Source organism: Amphibalanus amphitrite, unplaced genomic scaffold (genome assembly GCF_019059575.1).
Source record: "Amphibalanus amphitrite isolate SeventyFive unplaced genomic scaffold, NRLGWU_Aamphi_draft 002663F_arrow, whole genome shotgun sequence".
NCBI lineage: Eukaryota > Metazoa > Arthropoda > Thecostraca > Balanomorpha > Balanidae > Amphibalanus > Amphibalanus amphitrite.
This window is the reverse complement of record NW_024884062.1, coordinates 2,143-23,207: the sequence shown is the minus strand read 5'-3', so window position 1 is coordinate 23,207 and position 21,065 is coordinate 2,143. Positions and strand designations below refer to the sequence as shown.

Genomic DNA, 21,065 nt, shown 5'->3' with positions numbered 1-21,065 from the left:
CCGGCCGAGGGGGGGGGGGGGGCGGGTGCCGCCCCCCATAGGGTTTTTTTCTCGATAGCTCCGAACACGCTGGCGATAGAGAGCTGAAACTTGGCATACCTGACCTTTGTTTAAGCCGGATCTTTTGACATCAACCGCATTTTGGCTCGTCCTGAAGAGGCCAGAGAACGGTCGGGTAGGTCGGTCGGTCGGTCAGTCAGGTATAGGGCACGTCGGGCAGGTCGGCGCGGGTCGGTGTGCGTGCGGAGATCGGCCTCGCTCGCCAGGTGGCTCGGTCCATGGTGCCTTAGTCGGTGGCCGGTCGGCGGCGGCGGCGGAGCGAGTACCCGGCGCTCCCGAGCGCCACTTTCGGCAGGACGCGCCACTATCGCCGTCATTGCGCTGTTTGTGAGACTCCGGCGACAAGTGTCCTGTTTCAGTAATGTGAGTCTAGTGATGGTGTGTGAATTTATGTTGTCATACTGGTGATAGTAAATAATAATCTCACATTGATTTCAACATGTACTGGTAGCTTCGAGGAATGACCGGTGCTAAATCATTTTTCATCATAATTCAACATTTACCATTCTTCGCCGTGGACGCGTGCTGACCAACACCATTATAACCTCAGTCAAGGCTAAGACACTATCGTTGCAGCTTCAACCAGACTCGCAGGACAGGTGGTTGGCTCTTCTTGCGATAGCAGTGGTGGGGTGACGCTCGCGGGATCGCTTGGCACCCCCCGTGGCGAATGTTTTCCTCGGCGCGATGTTGCACGGGCTGACTGGTGATGGACAGTGGTGACGGGAGTGACGACGGGCGGTGACGACGGACTGTGGTGACGGACAGGGGTGACGGGTGGTGGTGACGGACAGTGGTGACGGGCGGTGGTGACGAACGGTGGTGACGGACAGTGGTGACGGACTGTGGTGACGGGCGGTGGTGACGGGCGGTGGCGATGGATGGCGGCAGGTCGTGGTGGCTGAGCTAGTGATTGAGGCAGTGAGACACCCGGCTGGACCGTCGCCGGCTCGAACCCTGTCAGCTGGAAACAAGAGTTGATTCGGGAACTGGTGTCCTTTTCTACCAGCTGTCGGGTGCTGGGAGAACTCGTGCCCGTCCGGACGGCCGTCTCCGGTGCCGACCGCAGCACCAAGCACCTTCGACTATGTGACGCCGGCTGGAGACGGCGGCGGGCGCGGCGGGGCACGGCGGGCCGGCGCCGGCGCCGGGGGCGTCTCTCCACGATTCCTCACCGTGCCGAGTCGGGGGCCCTGCTGGAGGACGGCTGGGTGGCCGACGGCGCACCCTCCGCAGCCGGGCAGCGGCCAGGAGTCGCCCCAGCGGCCGGCGGGCTGGGCGCCGTCCCCAGGCAGCAGCGGCGAGACACGCCCGGTACCCACTCGGGAGGGCCGCTCGGCAAACACGAAGGCCGTGTCGCTCCAGCAACGGGAGCCCCCGACAGGCAGAAGGGGAGCGGTACCGCTTCTGCTGCACCGACAAAACCCTTTAGATTGGTTCCAAACAAGCATTTATCCCCAGGAATATCTTTGGAAACGATTCCTATCAAAAAGAAAGGATCAGATTCATCGGACAGAAATTCAGACACTGTCCCAGGCAAAGCAGACGGACCTGGTACACCCGGGACACCCTCAGAGTCAGCTCCAGCCCGACAGGAGAGTTGGACAACACCTGGAACACCCTCAGGGTCGGTCCCAGGCCGACAGGAGGGCCGGCCCGCCGCGGGCACTCCCTCAGGGTCGGTCCCAGGCCGACAGGAGGGCCGGCCCGCCGCGGGAACGCCCTCAGGACCGGCACCGGTGGAGGAGCGCAGGCCAGTGCCGGCGGTGCACTCTCGCGCGTCACTGCGGAGGCGCTCGGCCGGCGGCAGCAGGAAGGGCAGGGCCCGCGGCCCGCGCGCCATAATGACTATGTCCTCGGGGCATAAGGAGAATGACGCGCAAGACACCAGCTACAGCCCGGCTCGAATACAGGAGGTGAGTGGGGCACAAAACAGAAGGTGTAAGAAATGAGGGGCATTTGTAAAGGACTTTAAAGGGGAGAGAGGGTGTTTTCACACATTTCCTTAGGACATCTATTGACTGTATGTGTAAAATGCATTTTCTTTGCATTTTCCAATCCCTGACAATCCCTAAAACGCTAATAATCATTTATGACCAGCTTTCACCGTCGGTCAACGTCCAAATGAACTTTTCCTTAAGTGACAGCTGACCCCTTCTCAGAGAGCCCCGTTGCTTATGTACTTTCAGCAATGACAACAAACGTGGGTTAGATTTTTTAGAGGCGCTGAGACGATGCACCAATGCTCACAAATTCGTCATTATAAACATATCGAGGGTTTTAAGCAAGTTATTTTTTAGTTGATATGATTATACTTAAGAATGTCTAACCGTTGTTTGTCATTTTCCACCCTACCCTTTCCATCCGAGCATGAATTCCATTAATTTCTGCGGGTATAGTGTCCTCTTCCGCTTCATAGTTACATCAGAACAGGCCTGAGACCATTTCCGCCTCATTTACTACCCCGACAGCGTCCGCCTGTCCCTGATAGGAAGGTTTACACGCCACACTGGTGTCATGAGGAAGTTCATTTCTTTTCTAAGCGGCAATGCGGAACACATGCTCCCGGCGTGCGGCGGAGACTCTGACCGTTGGCCTTAGCCGGGGATGTAGGAGCGCTGGTCTGGTACTCCGCTGGCTGATCGGGCCCTCTGTTCCCGGGGTCACAACATGGTGTTCTCTCTGCCTTCAAGGCTGCATGATACAGTCTACATATCCATCTCAAGCTGCATCGCCCTCTATTCTCATAGCCACGATATATCGCCCCTTTTTCTCACGGTCAAGATACCCCCCCTCTCTCTCTCTCTCTCTCTCTCTCTCTCTCTCTCTCTCTCTCTCTCTCTCTCTCTCCGCACGGTCAAGATACATCGCCCTCTCTCCGCACGGTCAAGATACCTCTCTCTCTCTCTCTCTCTCTCTCTCTCTCTCTCTCTCTCTCTCTCTCTCTCTCTCTCTCTCTCTCTCTCTCCACGGTCAAGATACACCGCCCTCTCTCCGCACGGTCAAGATACCTCTCTCTCTCTCTCTCTCTCTCTCTCTCTCTCTCTCTCTCTCTCTCTCTCTCTCCAAGGTCAAGATACACCGCCCGCTCTCCGCACGGTCAAGATACATCGCCATCTCCGCCGACGCGAGCAATCCGAATTCCGCGCGTTTCTACCGATCACCTTTGACTTTGAGGCCTCACCGGAGCAGTCACCGCGCCCTTTCCAGAGAGCAGAGCAGGCGCGCGTAGATGTAGTGCGGCAATGAAATTGCATAATTGAACATTCTTTGAGATCAATGCTTTTCAGCCTAAATCAGCTTTGGCAGCTGCGGGCCAAACCTCGGCTAGGCGGAAAAAATCTGAGGAATGCAAAACACTTTTTTGCAACTAGTTAGAGAAGAACTACGATATGTTGCATGGAGTGTGGAATAAGAGACAATTACAGGAAAAACTGACAATTGTCCCTAACCCTCGCCGGCACAGGCCATTTTGCGTCCTTGGACGGCACAAGGAGGGGGTGGGGGTGGGGGTGGGGATTTGGTACGAGCCCCCTCGCGTTTGGCTCCTGATCGATCTAGAGCTTCGCGGAAAAAAACGAGCGTGATGCCTGTCACGAGAGGAAGCAGATAATACCCAATTTAGGGGTCGTGATGGGTATTCGTAGCACGTGTCAACCACCTCTGACAGCTTCGTTATATGTTACGAAGGCACCAAAACTACCTCGTAAGACGTAAATGTTCAAATGGATTGGTTGCTAAATTCGAATTCAGCTCCAAAAACTAGTCTAGAAACATGTAAAATTCGAAAAAGTGAAGCGAGGTCATCAAAGGTTATTCACCAATTACCAGACCTGACCTTCAGGTGACCTTGACATCCACCCTAAATGCATGGGAGCAACATCAAATCACATGTTTGAACGTTTGAAACCACGAAAAGGTTGCAAACGCGCGGCTAATGCGAGCCGACATACGCCGAATCGCGATTCCGGTTAAACATGGTCTAGGAAAGTAGGTCACAGGGCAAAGGTCATTTGGGTCCGGGTCATGAAATTATAAGGGTAGGTGTATAATTCATCAATGAGAGGGTACTTAACCCTCGCCGGCACAGGCCATTTGGCGTCCTTCGACGGTACAAGGGGGGGGGGGGGGTTGGTACGACCCCCCTCGCGTTTGGCCCCTGATCGAGCTAGAGCTTCGCAAAAAAACGAGCGCGCTGCCCGTCACGAGACGAAGCCGACGATACCCAATTTTAAGGTCCTAGGTCATCGGGTGACCTTCCAGGTCAGGTCAATGACCCGAAAACCGGGAAAATCGTGACCTGTTATAAAGTCGTAAAGTGTGGCTGCTGTGAGGTTTTCCGGGGTGCTATTCACGAATATCGTGTTAGTTTTGATCAGAGATGATGTCTTTAAGCATTTAGACCAGGTCGGGTCAGGTCAGGTCAGGTCAACCGGTAGGGGTTGTGACGGGTATTCGTAATACGTGTCAACCACCTCTGACAGCTTCGTAACATGTTACGAAGGCACCAAAACTACTTCGTAAATGTTCAAATGGTTGCTAAATTCGAATTCAGCTAAAAAAACTAGCCTAGAAACAGGTAAAACTCGAAAAAGTGAACCAAGGTCACCCGAGGTCACCAAAGGTCAATGACCTGACCTGACCTTCAGGTGACCTTGACACCCACCCTAATGTATGGGCGCAACATCAAATCACATGTTTGAACGTTTGAAACCACGAAAAGCTTGCAAACGCGCGGCTAATGCGAGCAGACATACGCCGAATCGCGATTCTGGCCAAACATGGTCTCGGAAAAGAGGTCACACGTCAAAGATCCTTCGGGTCAGGGTCATGAAATTTTCAGGGTAGGTGTGAAATTGATCAATGCGAGGGTACTGAAAGTTTCGTCGCGATCGGCCGCTTTTTACGCGAGTTATTCGCGAAAAACCTTAGGGGGGGCGTGCATCAACCCCCCCCCCCTGTGCCGGCGAGGGTTAAAGTTTCGTCGCAATTGGCCGCTTTTTACGCGAGTTAAGGCCTGGCTACACTATGCGTCTTCTGCGTGCGTTTTTTTGCGGGTTTGCGTTTTTTGCGTGATATCGTTCTAGAAAAAGTTATAAATAATACAACCTTTACATTAGTTGTGCATTAGTTTTGTGTTAAAGGTAATATAACTCTTATATTAACTAAAATTTAAAATAAAAAACATCACAAAAACGTAATAACGTTTTTTATTCTAGAACGATATTACGCAAAACCCGCAAACCTGCAAAAAACACACGCAGAAAACGCATAGTGTAGCCAGGCCTTTATTCGCGAAAAACCTTAGGGAGAGGGGGTTGCATCAACCCCCCCCCCCCCTGTGCCGGCGAGGGCATATAATTATATGACACCCAACGGAAGATAATCCATTCTTATGAACAAGACATGATTGCTTAGCAACACTCGCTCGCTTGTATGAATGTAAATTGTACATTCATTTTGTAAGGGTAGCTTCTGTCTCCGTCTCTCCGTACTTTACCTAGTGGAACCTTCATCTCCAGTTAGGTGCAATATGCATGTCGTTTACCGCAGAAGCAACGAGCCCAAAGACAAGTTGAACCTTTTCACCTTAGGACAGTTGTCACTATTGTCTGAATGCTTCGTACTTCTTTTGCGCATATTTTGAGCTATTAGCCTATCGTATGTAGACTGCTGTGCTACTGTCGCGAATCTGTTGCAAGGCTATTGCACGACAATAGGTCTAAGTGCTGGGGAGTGCCGACCGCAGCGTTCGGTCATGGTCGATACCGTGAAACTTCCGTGAAGCATTCAGGAGCTGCGCCTCGGGCTGTGGCCGGCCTTGGCACCAGTGTTCGGACAGTTGACCTATGTGCTGCATACATACAGCATGACCATTCATATGTGGTCTTTCAATCACCAGTTTTGTTTTCATTAGACTACAACATAACCGTGCGCAATTACGTGCATTAGTGCTTTTGATGTTCCCTCAGAGGCAAATGAGGCCAAACTGCAGCAATAGAGTGTGAATGAGGTTATGTTTTACGAGCGATTGACGATGTTATCGCGGGCAGAGTTGGAATGGAAATGCACTAAGTTCGGAGTTACTAACGTCTTCGGGCGTTGACAAGTTGTGACCATGCTGATTACTGACAGGGTAGAAAGAGAATGAGGGTGGGGATAAATAAATAACAATCGTATTAAGATTTAACCAGTTCAACTGTTTTAGAAGCACTACACTTTATATAGATTAGAAGCTCTAGATAATAACAGTTTACATCCATTTCTTCATGCTAGATCATGACCCTCATGTATGTCAGATATGTAATTACGAGTTCTAAAAGTCACGTAACCTCCGCTCCAGATAGCTTTTCTAAATCCTCGACAGTCACGTGATGTTGGCTGCCGGCTGATGATCTGCGAGCTGAGCTGCCACGTGATTTCTGCCTTCGGCTGATGATTTGCGAGCTCAACTGTCACGTGGTGTTTGTCGTCGGCAGATGATCTGCGAGCTCAACTGTCACGTGGCGCTGTTGCGGGAGCACCTGCTGGCGATGGGAAGCAGTCGCGACTCCCCCGAGCTGCGGGAGCGCATCCGACGCACGCGGCTGGACTGCATGACCAGCTGCCGGCAGACGGCCGCCCGCCTGCTGCCGCACATCCGCAAGTGAGTGAAGTGGCCGCGCCGCCGCGGGCCGCCGGCTCTGTTTATGGTCGGCGGCGCTGTCCTCCGGCGCCGAGCCGCTCTGTTTGTGTCCCCTCACTCACCGATCGTGTTTACATCAGGAAGCCTCCGTTTACAGCGGCAAATTCTATCAGCAATAAATAATGGAGCGCTCAGCTATTAATGGTTTGTTCCCAAAAGACAAAATGTACGACATTTCGCAGATAGCGTACGCTGTTTATCTCCCGGAATAGAAATTAAGAAGAAGCCAACATAAGAAGTGTAAAACAAAATGGTGTCTAAATGCCATCAGTTTTATAATCTTGGTAGGTATATTTTGCTGCGCATACTCCTGATGCCACTTATAGCCATCTGCCAGCGGCAGGCGCAAAAAGCTCTTCTACCGATTCCATGCCACCGCCAGTCTCGATTGATCCCGAGATCAGTCTCTCACAGCCAGGATCAGTGCCGCTGAGCGCCACTGGGCCCCACTCGGTCGGTCCCAGTCCAGAGAAGCCTCACACAGTTCCTAGCCTGTCGCTCACGCTCACTCCCACTCAGCCGCACTGAGCCAGGCCTCAGACCCAGCTCTCGCTCAGGTTAATCCGTTCGGTTTACGATGTTTCATTGTTGTGGCGCTGCACGGGACAGAGCTGCGTTCATCCGGGCATGACTATTGCATGTATGTACACTCCAAGCCCAATACTCATCATGCGTCCTTTACACGAGTAAGACTCACTCTGAACACGAGACACAGTACGTATGTATGTAAGTACAGTGAGTCAAACAGCCTCACGAAACAGTGGGAGGCCAATGACGTAAGCGCCTGGCTAGTATGACGTCACAGGAACCGAGCCGCACTCGAGTAGCGAATGCGCGTGGGTTTCATAGCCCTAGTTAAGCCGACTGAATGGCCTGTCTACAGGCAAAGGAGTCCACAGATAGCATAGCGAAGCTACTTAGTGAATGGTTTCAGCGAGAGTCTATAATTCCTCTCACCTTATGGTGCGCATTAGCCAATAACGAACGTAGGTATTCATGGACGGGAAACCTAATCTCCGCAATGCATTTAATGATGAAGGTAACATGATATGTCATATGTGGTTTCTACACGTAAAGTTAAGTTAGGCTGTTTTCTCGGCCTGGTACAGACAGTTTAGGAATAACTGGCACATAGGTGGATCTTGAAAATTGGTGTTGGATGCAGCAGGTGATAGAAAAACCTCTACAAGACTCGAAATCCAAAACATCTCGTCCTACTTATCCTACGCAATTGCTGTTCGATTCATGGCACCTCCTTCACCAGATATTTCGCCAGTTTTCTTCCTATGCGAGAAATAATAGGGAATCTTAGATGCATTTTGAACGATGTGGGCATTGAACACATCCCTCATAGCATTCTGGATTCGTCAGTGATCAATTGTTTGCTTACAATTTCTTCGCGTTTTGTCAAAGTGTGTGGTAAATGGTGTTTGACTGGTGTTACATGCCATTGCATGGTTCATCATAAGGTGGAAGTAGAGTCACGTTGTCGATGCATTTGATATAGACTTATATTTGGTTAAAGAGCCTAGATGTGACACCCTTCTGAAGCCTTTGAATGCCAAGACATGTTTATCTTCTTAGCTATATCCGTCAGTCTTATATAGCCCATATAATACTTTTGTAGAAAACTCCTTATGTCCACATTGCCGTTGTATTGCCAGCTGCCTCCGTCGCGCGCCGGCCCAGACTGGCCGGGGGTCGTACGTGACCCACCTTTTATTCAACAGGTTACGAAACGTCTAGAACACGCCCAAAACGAGTGCGAACCTGCACAGCAGCGACGAGGTGACGGAAGGCGCCAGCTTGGCGGCCTACGTGCCTTAAATGACATATCTTAAATTTACAATTGCGCTGCGCGTGCCGCCGGCCGTTTCCTCCCGGCCCCGCCCCGCACAATGCCATATAACTCATCCCGAGCCTGGACGGCATCCTGGCGGCGGCGCCGCAGTGGCAAGACTGCGGCCACAAGATTCTAATACACTCCCCCCTGATCTACAAATCATCGTACTGGGTCAGAACGGCAGGGCGTCTCTCCCGCATGCCGCGGCGTAGAACTTCAGCGTACGTCACAGGGGGCACATTTTCCCCGTGGCTTTCGTGCGCACACTCTCGCAAGATAATTGGGCCAGAGTCGTCATTGTCATTGTTCGGCGGCTCAGTCTGGTCACTCTCCGGACTGGGAACGAAAGCCAGTCTCAGATCTCTCACGTGACGGGGGACATTGTCTACTTCCACACACTGCGCCGACACTTGTCGGGTGACTGTTCCTATGGAACTTGGCACATCACACCGGCGACTAGGGTCTCTGATCCATACCTTATCGCCTACACTGAACATAGCACACTCACTCTCTTCGCACTTTTCCTCACTCTCCACGTCCGGCACTCTCAGTTTGTAGTTGAACAGTGCGTTGGCAGGACTAGAGTTCAGGTCATCACTGCGCGGCATCACATTATAGCGGTAGACTGCTTCCGCCACTGAGCAGCCTTTGCGCGCTACGATTGTTTTGACCGACCTATGGTTTCTCTCAGAGACACCATTGCCGAACGGCGCATGGGCAGCTCGGTACCGGACGCTGACACCCCACCGGCTGACGAACTCGTGGAATGCGGCACTGCGGAATGAGGTGAAGTTGTCCGTCAGCAGCTCCCTCGGAGCGCCGCGCTCCAGGAATACCGACTCCAGAGCCGTGATGATGCTGTCGGTGTCCTGTCGCTTTATCCGCCGCCAGATCGCGTACCGAGACGGACCGCAGTCAATCAGAGTCAGGTACAGCTGATCGTTTACGTGACAGACGTCCATGCTGACCCTGTCCCAGCATTTAGTCACGCTCAGCGAACCATGTGTCCACCGCTGGGGCGCTGGATCGATGGACTGGCACCTTTCGCACTGGCTAACGACACTGCGCACCTGGTGCCTGCTCACAGCCGGGTCGTGCTCCCTACACAGGCGCAGCGTTCTCCCGATGCCTGGGTGTCCACTTATTTCATGGATCCTGACCACATCCGGCGCCGAGAAGGCAGCGCCGCAGACCTCAGGATCGCTTTGTTGGCTCAGCCACTTCTTCGGCACTCTCGTCAGTGCGTCAGCCCTGTTGTCCACTGACGGAACGCACTTCACGGTCAGCTGGAGGCCGTCCTCATCTCTCAGACTCTTCACGGTCTCCAGGCGCCTTCTAATCAGCATTTCACTCGCCGCCTTCGTCTTTATCCGAGCTCTGCCGGAGAGCGCATCTGTTAGCCAGTGATAGACCGTTTTCGAGTCCGTCACGACAGTCACTTTCTTCAGGTTCCATGCCAGGGACAGATTGATGCCACGCACAACAGAGTCCAGTTCTGCAAGGTTCACGTGTGTCTCGGGATTTTTCCGAAGCCAGCAGGCGTCCTCAACGATGCTGCCTTCCATCTCCAGCACGGCTCCTATGGCGAGGGAGCTGGCATCCACCCACACGACTCCCTCATCGCCGGTGACATCCCAGCGACCTCGTGCGGGATCGGCCGTTTTCACGCGCTGCAGCGTTTCCATGACCATTTTCTGGAGTTCTGGGTCGGTGATCTCGTCATCCCAGCCGTCTGTCGCTGCAGTGGCGCGTCTTTTCAGGTAGGATGCGGAGACACGCAGCCAGCCACACACCGGGACCTGACTTGTCAGACGTCCGCACAGCGAGAAGACCTCTCTCCTCGTCAGCTTTGGCGGCGGCTGTAGATCCTGGTTGTCCCGCTTCCAGAACAGTCCTTGCCGCTCCCCCCAGACTCGAATGCCCAGGACACGAGCACCTTCTGACACCTTCTCCGGGGATTTGCAGGTCAGACCGAGCGCCTCCAGATGACCCTTCACCTCTAATGCAGTAGCGATGTTTTCATTTACGAGTATGTCGTCCACGTAAGGTGATGTAGCGGTGTGCACCCTCGGGTCACGTTTCAGGGCCATTTCCAGCACCTTTCTCATCACCATCGGTGCGAGACTGAGCCCAAAGCCAAGTCTGCTCAGACACCACCGTCTGCCCTGGAACACTACAGTCTGATACGGCCACAGCGATGCGTGCACGTGGATCTGCAGGTAAGCGTCTCGCAGATCTAGGAGAGACACGTTTTGTCCACACCGACGCCACTCACGGATTTTTTCACTGCAAACATCCGCGTCAGCTGTATGCGGGTCCAGGTGCGTATTTAACTCCCTGAAATCCATGACGGGACGCACTTTGTCCTTCTTCGGTTGGATGACCGCCATGAGCGGGATCGTGCCTTTGATCCTCCCGTGCACGCTCTCATCATAAGGGACGAGCCATTTATTCGCCACCCACTTGGAGAGTTCTCGCTCGTATTCGTGTCGGGCTTCTGTTGGAATCGCGTACTCCTCTGCTGTATTGTGCAGCTGCTCGGGCTCCTTTCCTCCACACCATTTCCACTCCACCGACCACTTCTTTTCTGTCTCATCAAAGCTCACCACAAAGTCCTTCTCGTCGGCTCGATTAGCCGGTGCGGCCGCCGCCGCCGCACCCAACACCGGATCCCCCTTACTGCTGTCAGCTCGATTCACTGCTGCAGCTGCCGCCGCTGCACCTGACGCTGGGGCCGCCTCACTGCTCGCCTGATTTTTCACCCGTGCAGTCGCTGCCACTGCACGCGACACCCCAGTCCTCTCACCATCACAGCTGACCCGGTCACCGGGTGAGGCCACTGACGCCGCTACATGAGACACCGCTGCCTCAACTCCGAATCTGACTCGGTCATCCGAACTCACTGTAGCGCCACCCAGTGCTCTGATACCATTCATCCCGAGGATGAACTCAAACCCCAGTGGCTTACGTGCTACGACGAGCACATCTACGGACACTGATTCACCGGACCGCAGCTGCACGCGTGCCACGCCTGACCCCTCACACCAATAACGCCCTCCACTCACTGTCATCACGCTCACCGGGCGTCGGTTCCACCTCCGACAAACTGACACGTGAGCTACACACTGGCTGCATCCTGTATCAACCAGCGCTTTGCAGCTCGCTCCGTCCACCGACAGCTGCGCGACTGGCAGCGCCCCGTTCACTGGTCGACAGGAGAGGAGGCTGGCGCTGATCTCTCCCCTCCCGCGTCGTTTTCCGGACACGCAGAGGCGATGTGCCCCTGCCGGTTGCAGTTGTAACACCTCACGAGGCTCCGTCCACCACGGGGGCCTCCACGGCCCCGCTGTCCGCGGCCTGCCGTGCAGTCGCGGGCGATATGGTTCGGTTGCCCGCACGAGTAGCATTTCATTGTGGCCGGGAGTGCTCCAGTCCTTGTGCCAGCGGCGGCGGCCGCGGTGTTTGTTTCCTCGTCGGCTAGCACGGCCCGAGCGCGACCGATTAGCTGGCTAAACGGCATGTCCTCCATCCGTGATCCAGCCCGGAGCGCACGGCGTGCTGAATCTGGCAGTTTGGCCACGAAGGCACAGGCCAGGCTGTCGTCCGGCATACCTCCGAACAAGCCAGCCAGCCGGCGCAGCTCAGAGACGAACACGTCCACCGTCTCACCTGGACGCAGCCTTCTACGTTCAAATTGGTCGTAGGCTTCAAACCGATCCGAAGCAAACGCCGATGTCAGAGCCCTTTTGATGTCCTCGTACTTTTTCTTCTCATCTTCTCCGAGCTGTTGATATACCGCAAACGCACCACCAGTGAGTCTCAGCGGGACGACGACGTGCAGTCCCTTGATGCCGCGCAGCTGACACACAAGTTCGACCTTGTCCAGCCACTCGCACACGGGCTGCGACACACCGTCAAACTCCGGGATTAAGCGGAGATCAGCCGCAGCGTCCGAACCATCACAGGTCTCCTTCTCGTTCCCCATCACGGCAGTCTTCCAAGGCCGAAATAGCTTGTAGAAAACTCCTTATGTCCACATTGCCGTTGTATTGCCAGCTGCCTCCGTCGCGCGCCGGCCCAGACTGGCCGGGGGTCGTACGTGACCCACCTTTTATTCAACAGGTTACGAAACGTCTAGAACACGCCCAAAACGAGTGCGAACCTGCACAGCAGCGACGAGGTGACGGAAGGCGCCAGCTTGGCGGCCTACGTGCCTTAAATGACATATCTTAAATTTACAATTGCGCTGCGCGTGCCGCCGGCCGTTTCCTCCCGGCCCCGCCCCGCACAATGCCATATAACTCATCCCGAGCCTGGACGGCATCCTGGCGGCGGCGCCGCAGTGGCAAGACTGCGGCCACAAGATTCTAATACAACTTTTTTCTCAACGAATTTAAATGGCAAATGCTTGACCTCAATAGTTAGTATCATTTTATGCGTCTCTGAAATATCTGAGTCACTCGGGGATATTGACCTATACCAAGTACTTTTATAGGTCGATACTCGCCGACGCCCCTCTCCCACCGGCGTTCTAGTACCATCAGCTCTGCCCCCTTTCGGCAGAGAGATGGAGAGCGGTATCCTGGTGGACAGCCAGTGCCTGGTGCTGCTGTTCAGCTGCACGCAGCTGCTGCTCCGCGAGCTGCAGAAGACCACCCGGCTCATAGACACCATGCCGATGGACATGTCGGCCTACTACGGTACGTCCCCCACACAGACACTGACGAAGTCACACGCTCGCTGACCGCTGCTCTGCCAAAGGTCTCCCACTGGGCACTGAGGTCACCGCAGCAGACAGCTCAAAGGAGACCGCTGGGGCGTCCGACACGAGCCACATAAAACGCGACCTTTGGCCAGGCTGCAGTGTTTACGGCAAATGACGCTTTCTGGCCGACATGAAATTGATGGCCTATACAGGCCATGCGCATAGCACCGAAATTGTTTGCTCGGCTTATTGGTGTAAGCGGTCAAGCCTCTACGGGCATTAAAACATTAGTGATGCGATTGGCGAGAAAGCCGTAGTAACTAATTACTAATTACCTAGGTGTTTTGAAATGAGATGTTTGTCTACGATGCACAGCTATTAGATTTACTATCTACAGTCTTCTATCAAAACCTCTAACATTACTGAATCGTAATTGCATCAACTGAGCAGTTTTAGTTATGACTAAACCAGTTGCGCAATTGTCACTTGTGTGACATGCAAGCATACACCAGGCTGAAACTTTCATACGCGACAAAGCCTGGCCCTTTTCATATCCTTCGTTAGTCGTCTTCAGTACAGTGCACCTACTTTCAGCGTCAAATGCTCTCGTAAATGGACAACTTTGGTGGAGTAGAAGTGTGGAATAGGCCATCGCAACCAGTCTCCCATTTGCCAATGCTTGTAGAGCCCGGCCGTCTTGTGTTATGAAACCCAAGGGTGCCCTAAATTCGTAGAGTGTCCCGTTATTTGACCCCATGAGAGCGCAGTCCGCCAGCCATGACTATCCAATATAAGTCATAGTGAGATAGATAAAACGAGCCGCCACTTCAATAAAAATGTGTATAGCGGCATTTCGTTTATAATATAAAGATGCAGTTTGTCTGTTGCTGGCACCACATATTGATTTTGTTACTCAGCTTATGGTTCCATCTCATCTCAGACTTTGGTGAAAGCAACTGTCATTTTCAGTGATAGACGGGAATTTATTACGCTATTTGTGAAGAGACGTTTATCTGGCTTATTTGGTCTTAGCTGGCTCTCGTTATGTAATATGTACTCAAAACATCCAGAGGCCAAAATATCAAAATAATACAACTCAAAGCTTTTGATTGTGTTTCCAGGCCCAATCTGTTTTGACTCAATGAGGCCATTGCCGAGCTATGAGGATGAGGGGACAGGATGGAGACATTGGATTGAGCGAACCGCCTATATCGGTGTGCTGCAGCGGCAGTGGTTATCCCGGTGGGACGGGAGAGTCCTTCTGGGACAGACAGCCCACGATCCGCCACTCGTACGGTTATCTCGAACGGGGTGTGGGCAAATTGAAGGTGTAGACCTCACCATCGCGCCGGTCGTCTGGTGGGGGTGCAACCGTTAGAACGCAAACATTAATTCGCCATTGATCACGGGTCATTTTACCAGCTGTCTATTATTCATCCCACAGTGTTTCATCCTAAGAATGGGTTTCACTTCTGTGAAAATAGAATTGCATTTTGCGGAAACCGTATTTGGCCGAATCACCTAGGTGACCTTTCTATCATTCATTTGGCGGTAATGGCGCCAGTGGATATTGCGCCAAAGTTGAAGCGATTGGGTGGACGCGACCTTAGGAGAATGAATAGATAGCTGGGGATTGATTCGGAAAATAAATGACCTCTATCGGACTCCAGAGGCCGGCTAAGTCGTACTTGTCCGCCAGCTTAACTGCCGGCTGAATTGGTGTACGTTTTCCAAATGCGTTGGCATTTTAGACTGATGATCGCTTTAGCTCTCTTTATAGCGTCATTATTCCATAGTGCATCAAGTTTAACCAAAAACACACTACTTGGTTTTTATCCATTAGTTCTAAAGCATATCAAAAATATCTAGCATCTAGTAAAATGACTTTAATGCAAAGATGTAAGGATTCTGACCTCGGCTTCCGACGTCTAGTTAGACATGGGCCTTCGTATCATGTACCTACTTACACATGTACAATATACATAATGCATATTACGTAGGCCTATACATGATGGAACTTAACACGTAGCAAGTCTCATTCACACGACATTGCCGATCATGCTGCTATTTTGCTTCAATTAAAACAGCGAAAGACACCTGTTTTCATTGAAACAGCGAAAGACACCTTCTGCTTTCATTGTATGTTTTTAGTAGAGCAGTCCAAGCCGATATTAGAAGCCATTGCTGACCAACTAACAGAGCTCAACTCATTGTTAAAATACTTGAAAACTAGCACAGTGCGCTTCATGTTCACAATAGATCAACAGCTATCTGTCGGCTGTAATTCACCTCTCAGCAGCTGCTGCGCAGTGTTCTGAGGTTATCTAACTATTCCCTCCCCGGATTGGTCCGACAGAGAGCCGGCCCGGCCCGTCCAGCTCCGGCCTGGGTAACGTCATCTCGCAGATCATCCTTCACGTGCCGATCACACCCAACTTTCAGCGCGAGGAGCTCATCAGCATCGAGAAGGACTGCCGCGAGATCGAGCTGCTGCTGGACGAAATGCAGGAGTTCATGCCCAAGGCCGAGTCGGGTGAGACGGGATCGGATCGGTGGTGGGCTGGGCTCTGATCTTTGGTGGGCTGGGCTCAGATCTTTGGTGGGATGTGCTGAGTTCTTTGGTGGGCTGGGCTCAGATCTTGACTTGCTTGCGGTCTGATCTTTGGTGGATGGAGTGAGGTGAGAGACTGACCTTTGCAGTGAGTCATGCCCAAGATCTTTCATCGTGTGAGTCGTGTGACAGTCATCATGAATATGTTAGAACTAAGACCCCAAGACCCTACATTTGCAAACGAATCAATCTCGGGCAATTAACATCCAACGTGCGACACACACACACACCAAGCCTCGAATAAGTTAAAAAGTTCCGTTCATTGCATGCTTTAATGTCATGACTTTTACCGCGTTGCTGCACCAATAATGTATTCATTCAATCGAATGACAAAAATGGAAACGAGACGAGATTTTGCGTTCCTGAACGGCCAAACATGCTGGAATTTAACTATTGCATACTAATGTTTAATTTTATGGGCGTCACCTTTTTCGATGGGGGAGAGGGGGAGGGAATGTAACTCCGCAAAAAAGCGTCGCCATATTCCTACAACAATGAACGTGTTCTTGAGGCATATGTTTTGGTAGATTCCCGCACTGTCTCTAGAACTGCCTGAGCGTAAACACTAAGCCATGTCAAAGACAAGTTTAACATGTATGGTCTGACTCCTTTTACTTTAAAACGTTCTAATAATATATTATTTTTACTTTAACCTCGGTAGGGCTTACAATATAAATTTCGAAACACGTCCCTTTTCATCTTCTATTTCTGTGACTAGCTCCATCTTAAATGAAAAATTAATTAAGGCACCTTTAATCATCTTCTAAAATAAGATTACGTACGGGAAGCACTGCATCAGGGGCAAAGGAGATCGACCAAAGCCCCACATTGCCCTGTGTAGGTGGGGCGTCCAGGCAGAGCAGATGACTCTTATCTACACCTTCTGCAGTCGCCGTGGGTCGGTAATAGTCACGGCTGCCCCGCGCCCGAAGTGTCTATCGGTCAGTGGCCAATTGACCTGGGTGGTGCACACTGCACGTGGGCACGCCCCCGAACGGAGTGACACTGACCCGAGTCTATTGAGGACACCGAGCGGGGGCTCCTCGCCGGCTCTATTGGCTATCGAGCCATCGATTGCGCCTTGTCCCAGGGTCGTGGGCAGACGTGGAGAGAGCGAGCGAGCGACGGTGCGCATATTGCGTGGTTAGTAACGAAAAGCTCTCCAATATTTGTCTAGATCAGTCACAGAGAGCGGTTTAGAATGCACTTTAACGGTCAATATCATGAAAATGACATCCCTCTGAAACCGCCGATGAAACTGGTGACCCAATCTTTGGTAGCAATTTATCAATTTTATGCGCTTTTTACCTTACGTATCAGCCGTGGCTCTCCATCCCAGCGGCGGCTGACCTCAGGTGACCAGACCCGGCCCCTCCGGACGCGACCTGCGCGGCCCGACGGGTGATGTTTGCCGTGCGCGTCGGACGGGGCTAATCTCACCGTGGCATTTACGGCGCCAGCTCAATGCGGCGATCGATTCGGCTCGAGAGGGCCGTCTCGGCTCTGCAGCGGCCGGCCGGCACCTGCGGCGGTCGGGCCGCCCCTCCCCGGCCGGGGGAGGCCGCGGCCGCCTCGGCACGGAGATTGGACCCCGAGGACCCGTGCCCGGCGGCCGCCGATTGATTCGGCCGCCTCCGAGACCAAACTTCAGGTGGCGACCCATAGACGGAGCACATCAGAGGTGCTCATCGCGCGCCAGGCGAGCCGCAGAGAAAACTAATACAGCAACGTGAGCTCCGCGCTCATCGCAACTTCACATTATGGGCGGCACTCTCTCAATTTCTGTCTGTCTCTCCCTCTCTCTCTCTCTCTCTCTCTCTCTCTCTCTCTCTCTCTCTCTCTCTCTCTCTCTCTCTCTCTGTCTCTCTCTGTCTCTCTGTCTCTCTCTCTGTCTCTCTCTCTCTCCCTCTCTCTCTCTCTCTCTCTCTCTCTCTCTCTCTCTCTCTCTCCTGATATTAGTATTGGTATTGAAGCAATGAGCCACAGTTTCCTATCTAATAAAAAGATAAGTTATCGAATTCCAAGATTGGCCAAGATAGGAATGCAATGTAAAAAGCTAGCAAATATGGCTCTCGCTGCCTTTGAATTAATAAAAGGATTGAGTAGGCAGGTGTTGCATAGAAATGCAGATTCTACATACATAGTTAGATGCCAAATTCAGGTTGTTGGACAAACGCAAAAAAACGACCTGAAATACCAACATAAACCATTTTGAAGTCTGGGCGCTGCCGAACAATTTTAGCAAGACTGCTTTTCCACTGCTGTATCGACTTTCGGAGCAGCACAATACGAAATCTATTCACAGGCAGACACGCTGTGGTGCCTCCCTCGCACGCACTTTGCGATTCATTCGCAGTCGTGCACCGCTCAGAGGCTGTTTACCGAGTCTGGCAGCAGCTCGCCATTCCATAATGTCTGCCGGCCTAAAATGTGAGCGGCTTATCGCTGGCTCCACGGGGATTTACCGCGCGGGAGGGTCCTCTCGAGAGCGGGGTGGAGAGCCGGCCCGAGCTTCATAAGCCGGATTAGAACCACCACTGCAGTGCGCAGACTTTGTCATGCAGCTGAATGCTCTACTCCTGAAGCGATTGCGCAACAGAACAGGTGCGCGCAGGAAGTTGAAAAACTGGAACGAGGTTATTCCTGTCACTGAACTATCGTGGTTTTCCTAGCTCTCAATCTGCTCACTCGGCTCAGTCTGAACCTCGAACATAACACGATGCTCCAAAAATAGAAAAAAGAATTGACGATAGTTCAACACTTCTTGATTGATCCCAGTGAAAATAGCAGGATTTCCGACGGCTTCTCTGATGTCCACAGACCTGCTGCCCTGACATGTCACGCTGCATCAATATTTCAGGGCCCGGTGCTGCACCATATGAGCCCGCTCCGAGCTTTCCCACAAGACCCCCAATGTGTCACACCGTTCGGCGGCCACGTCGGCGCCGGTGACACTGACTCGATTTTCCGGAGTCGGCGGCGCCGCTCCATCGCTCGCTGTTGACGCCTCCTTCTCCGTGTGTTGCAGCTCGCGTCAACATGTGGGCCATGGAGGGCCACGGCCTGCTCCCTGGCAAACCGCGCTGGAGGAGAGATACCAAGGTGGCCAGCTCGTGCTGCTGCACCGGCGTCAGCTCCCTGTTGTGAGCCGCCGCGCGGGCCCGCGCCGGGCCCACATAGACCCTCACCGGGCCCACGCCGGGCCCCGGTAGACCCCACTGCCTCCCGGTGCCGAGCAGGGCCTGCAGGGAGCCCCGAGTGTCCGCCGCCGCCAGGACCGTGCCGTGGTGCGTCCCCGTCGCCGTGTGACGGTCGGTGTGGCCGGACCGGGCGGTGTCCAGGGGGAGGGGAGAGGGGCAGTGTTACCCGCCGGCGGCCGGTTATCGACCGTACGTCATCAGAGCAGCGTCGACCGCCGCCGGGGAGGGGCGGCCACCGACCGGCGACCACCGGCAACCGAGGAGCGCGACCGGCGCGACCGGCGCCCCGCTGTCTGTCGCCGCCTGACACTGTCACCGCCGATGGACTCCAGACCATTCCGACGTCCAGCCGTCTGCCTCTGAGAACGACTCGACCTCGGCCGGCCCAGCAACCACACTGGCAGCTTGCAGACCATTACAACTACACCGCGGGGACCGCCCTTCCCGTGAATGTCTCACACCGACTCACGAACTGCCTGAGCTCGACCGCCGCCGGCCAGCGGTGAATGATCGTCCGGGGCGACTCCCAGGGCGCCCATAGCGTGGCCCAACCCACCTGAGCCCTAATGAGACGTCGTGGCACCGCCGCTGTCTGCGGACACCCCCGGGGAGCCGGACACTTTATCGGACAGTTTGCACCGCTGGGAATGGACGCGGCTGTGGCCGGCGACTGCGGCGACCCACCGAGCCGGCGCCCGGCGAGCCGCAGTGTGCCGCGGGTGTGCAGAGTGAATTACAACTACACCGCAGGGACCGCCCTTCCCGTGAATATCTCACACCAGAGTGGAGTGGTCAGGCCGGAGTGGTAATAACTATGTAGAGCTGATCCACCCCGTACCGATGCGGGTGCTGTCCGATCTCTGCCGCAGACCTCTGATTGAATCCAGTCTGCGGGAATGAGACGTCATCCAGGGACGAAATGCGATGAAAAGTTGCATGTTTTTGCGATATGATGCTCTGAACAGTTTGTGTTTCCTTTTTACGCTGATATCACTTCGTGGCAGGCACTGCGATGCTTCAAATCCCCTGGTTCCATCGAACCTCTGCCGTAACGTTCCCATTACCGCGGCTATATCCAAAAGCTCATCAGGCCTAACAACTATGTACAACATGCATTATCCAAGCTCTCCCACCACGTCCTGACCTTTCGGCCCAAGTGTATGTACTTACGACGATATGAGCCTGTCGTGTTACTCCGTGACCCCGGCTGACGACAGTCCGCTGTCAGTCATGTGGCAGCTGTCCGTCACGTTGACAGACAGTTGATAGCTGGCTGTCTTCGCTGGGGCTCAGAACCGTGTGTGTATGTGGGGGGGGGGGGGGAGTGTGCGGGACCGGGGGGCCTCCCCGACCTCCACTGGCGTCCCTGTAAGGTCGGTCAGGCCGGAGACCCTCTGGTCACGGGGATCACCGGAACCGTCCCAGCCCCTCCCCTGCAGCGTGCCGTGATGAGACGGTCGCGGTGCGGCTGTTTTTCCACGAGGAGTGGTACCGGAGTGTATGAGTGAGAGTGAACCACACCAGTTGTTGTGAGTCGATCGCACAGCAATACAAACAGACGCAGTTGAATGTATATGAGCAATATAATCGGCGGGAATGAGAAAAACTGACACTTCACTGAAGTCACCCGTAACATGTGCATTCTTACCTCCTTTTTAGGCACACACTTCTACCATTTCTTCTGCTTGTATCTCGGATTTCCCTGACTTTAAGGGGGCTTTAGCCACTGCTCACAGTTCTTACAATGCGCAAATAGCAGCCTAGTCTGGCAGTCATTGAATGGTCTTCAAGTTGCTCAAATAGTTGTCCCAATAGTTGGCCACAACACAATGTCCACTGTGTTTGCTGGTATTGTGCAGCTATTGAACGGTACTTCTTATAGTTCAGCAGTCTCGTAATCTTCAGCGCCTATTGGTCCTTCATTTAAAAAATAAATTAAGATATCATTTGTTTGCAGAGTT

The 21,065-nt window shown here is 53.3% G+C and overlaps 1 protein-coding gene across 2 annotated transcripts; it reads left to right on the top strand.

Annotated features, from left to right (window-relative positions):
- The first annotated feature begins 302 nt into the window (after positions 1–302).
- On the top strand, positions 303–20,683 carry LOC122377241. 2 transcript variants are annotated; one of them, XM_043357196.1, is made up of 6 exons: positions 303–423; positions 1,070–1,976; positions 6,540–6,706; positions 13,152–13,288; positions 15,650–15,826; positions 18,933–20,683. In XM_043357196.1, the coding sequence occupies exons 2-6, from the start codon at positions 1,905–1,907 to the stop codon at positions 19,049–19,051; spliced, it is 672 nt and encodes a 223-aa protein (XP_043213131.1). In that variant the 5' UTR covers positions 303–423; positions 1,070–1,904; the 3' UTR covers positions 19,052–20,683. The 2 variants fall into 2 exon arrangements, with proteins under 2 accessions (XP_043213131.1, XP_043213132.1); XM_043357197.1 differs by having other exon boundaries at positions 952–1,976.
- Positions 20,684–21,065: the final 382 nt, after the last annotated feature.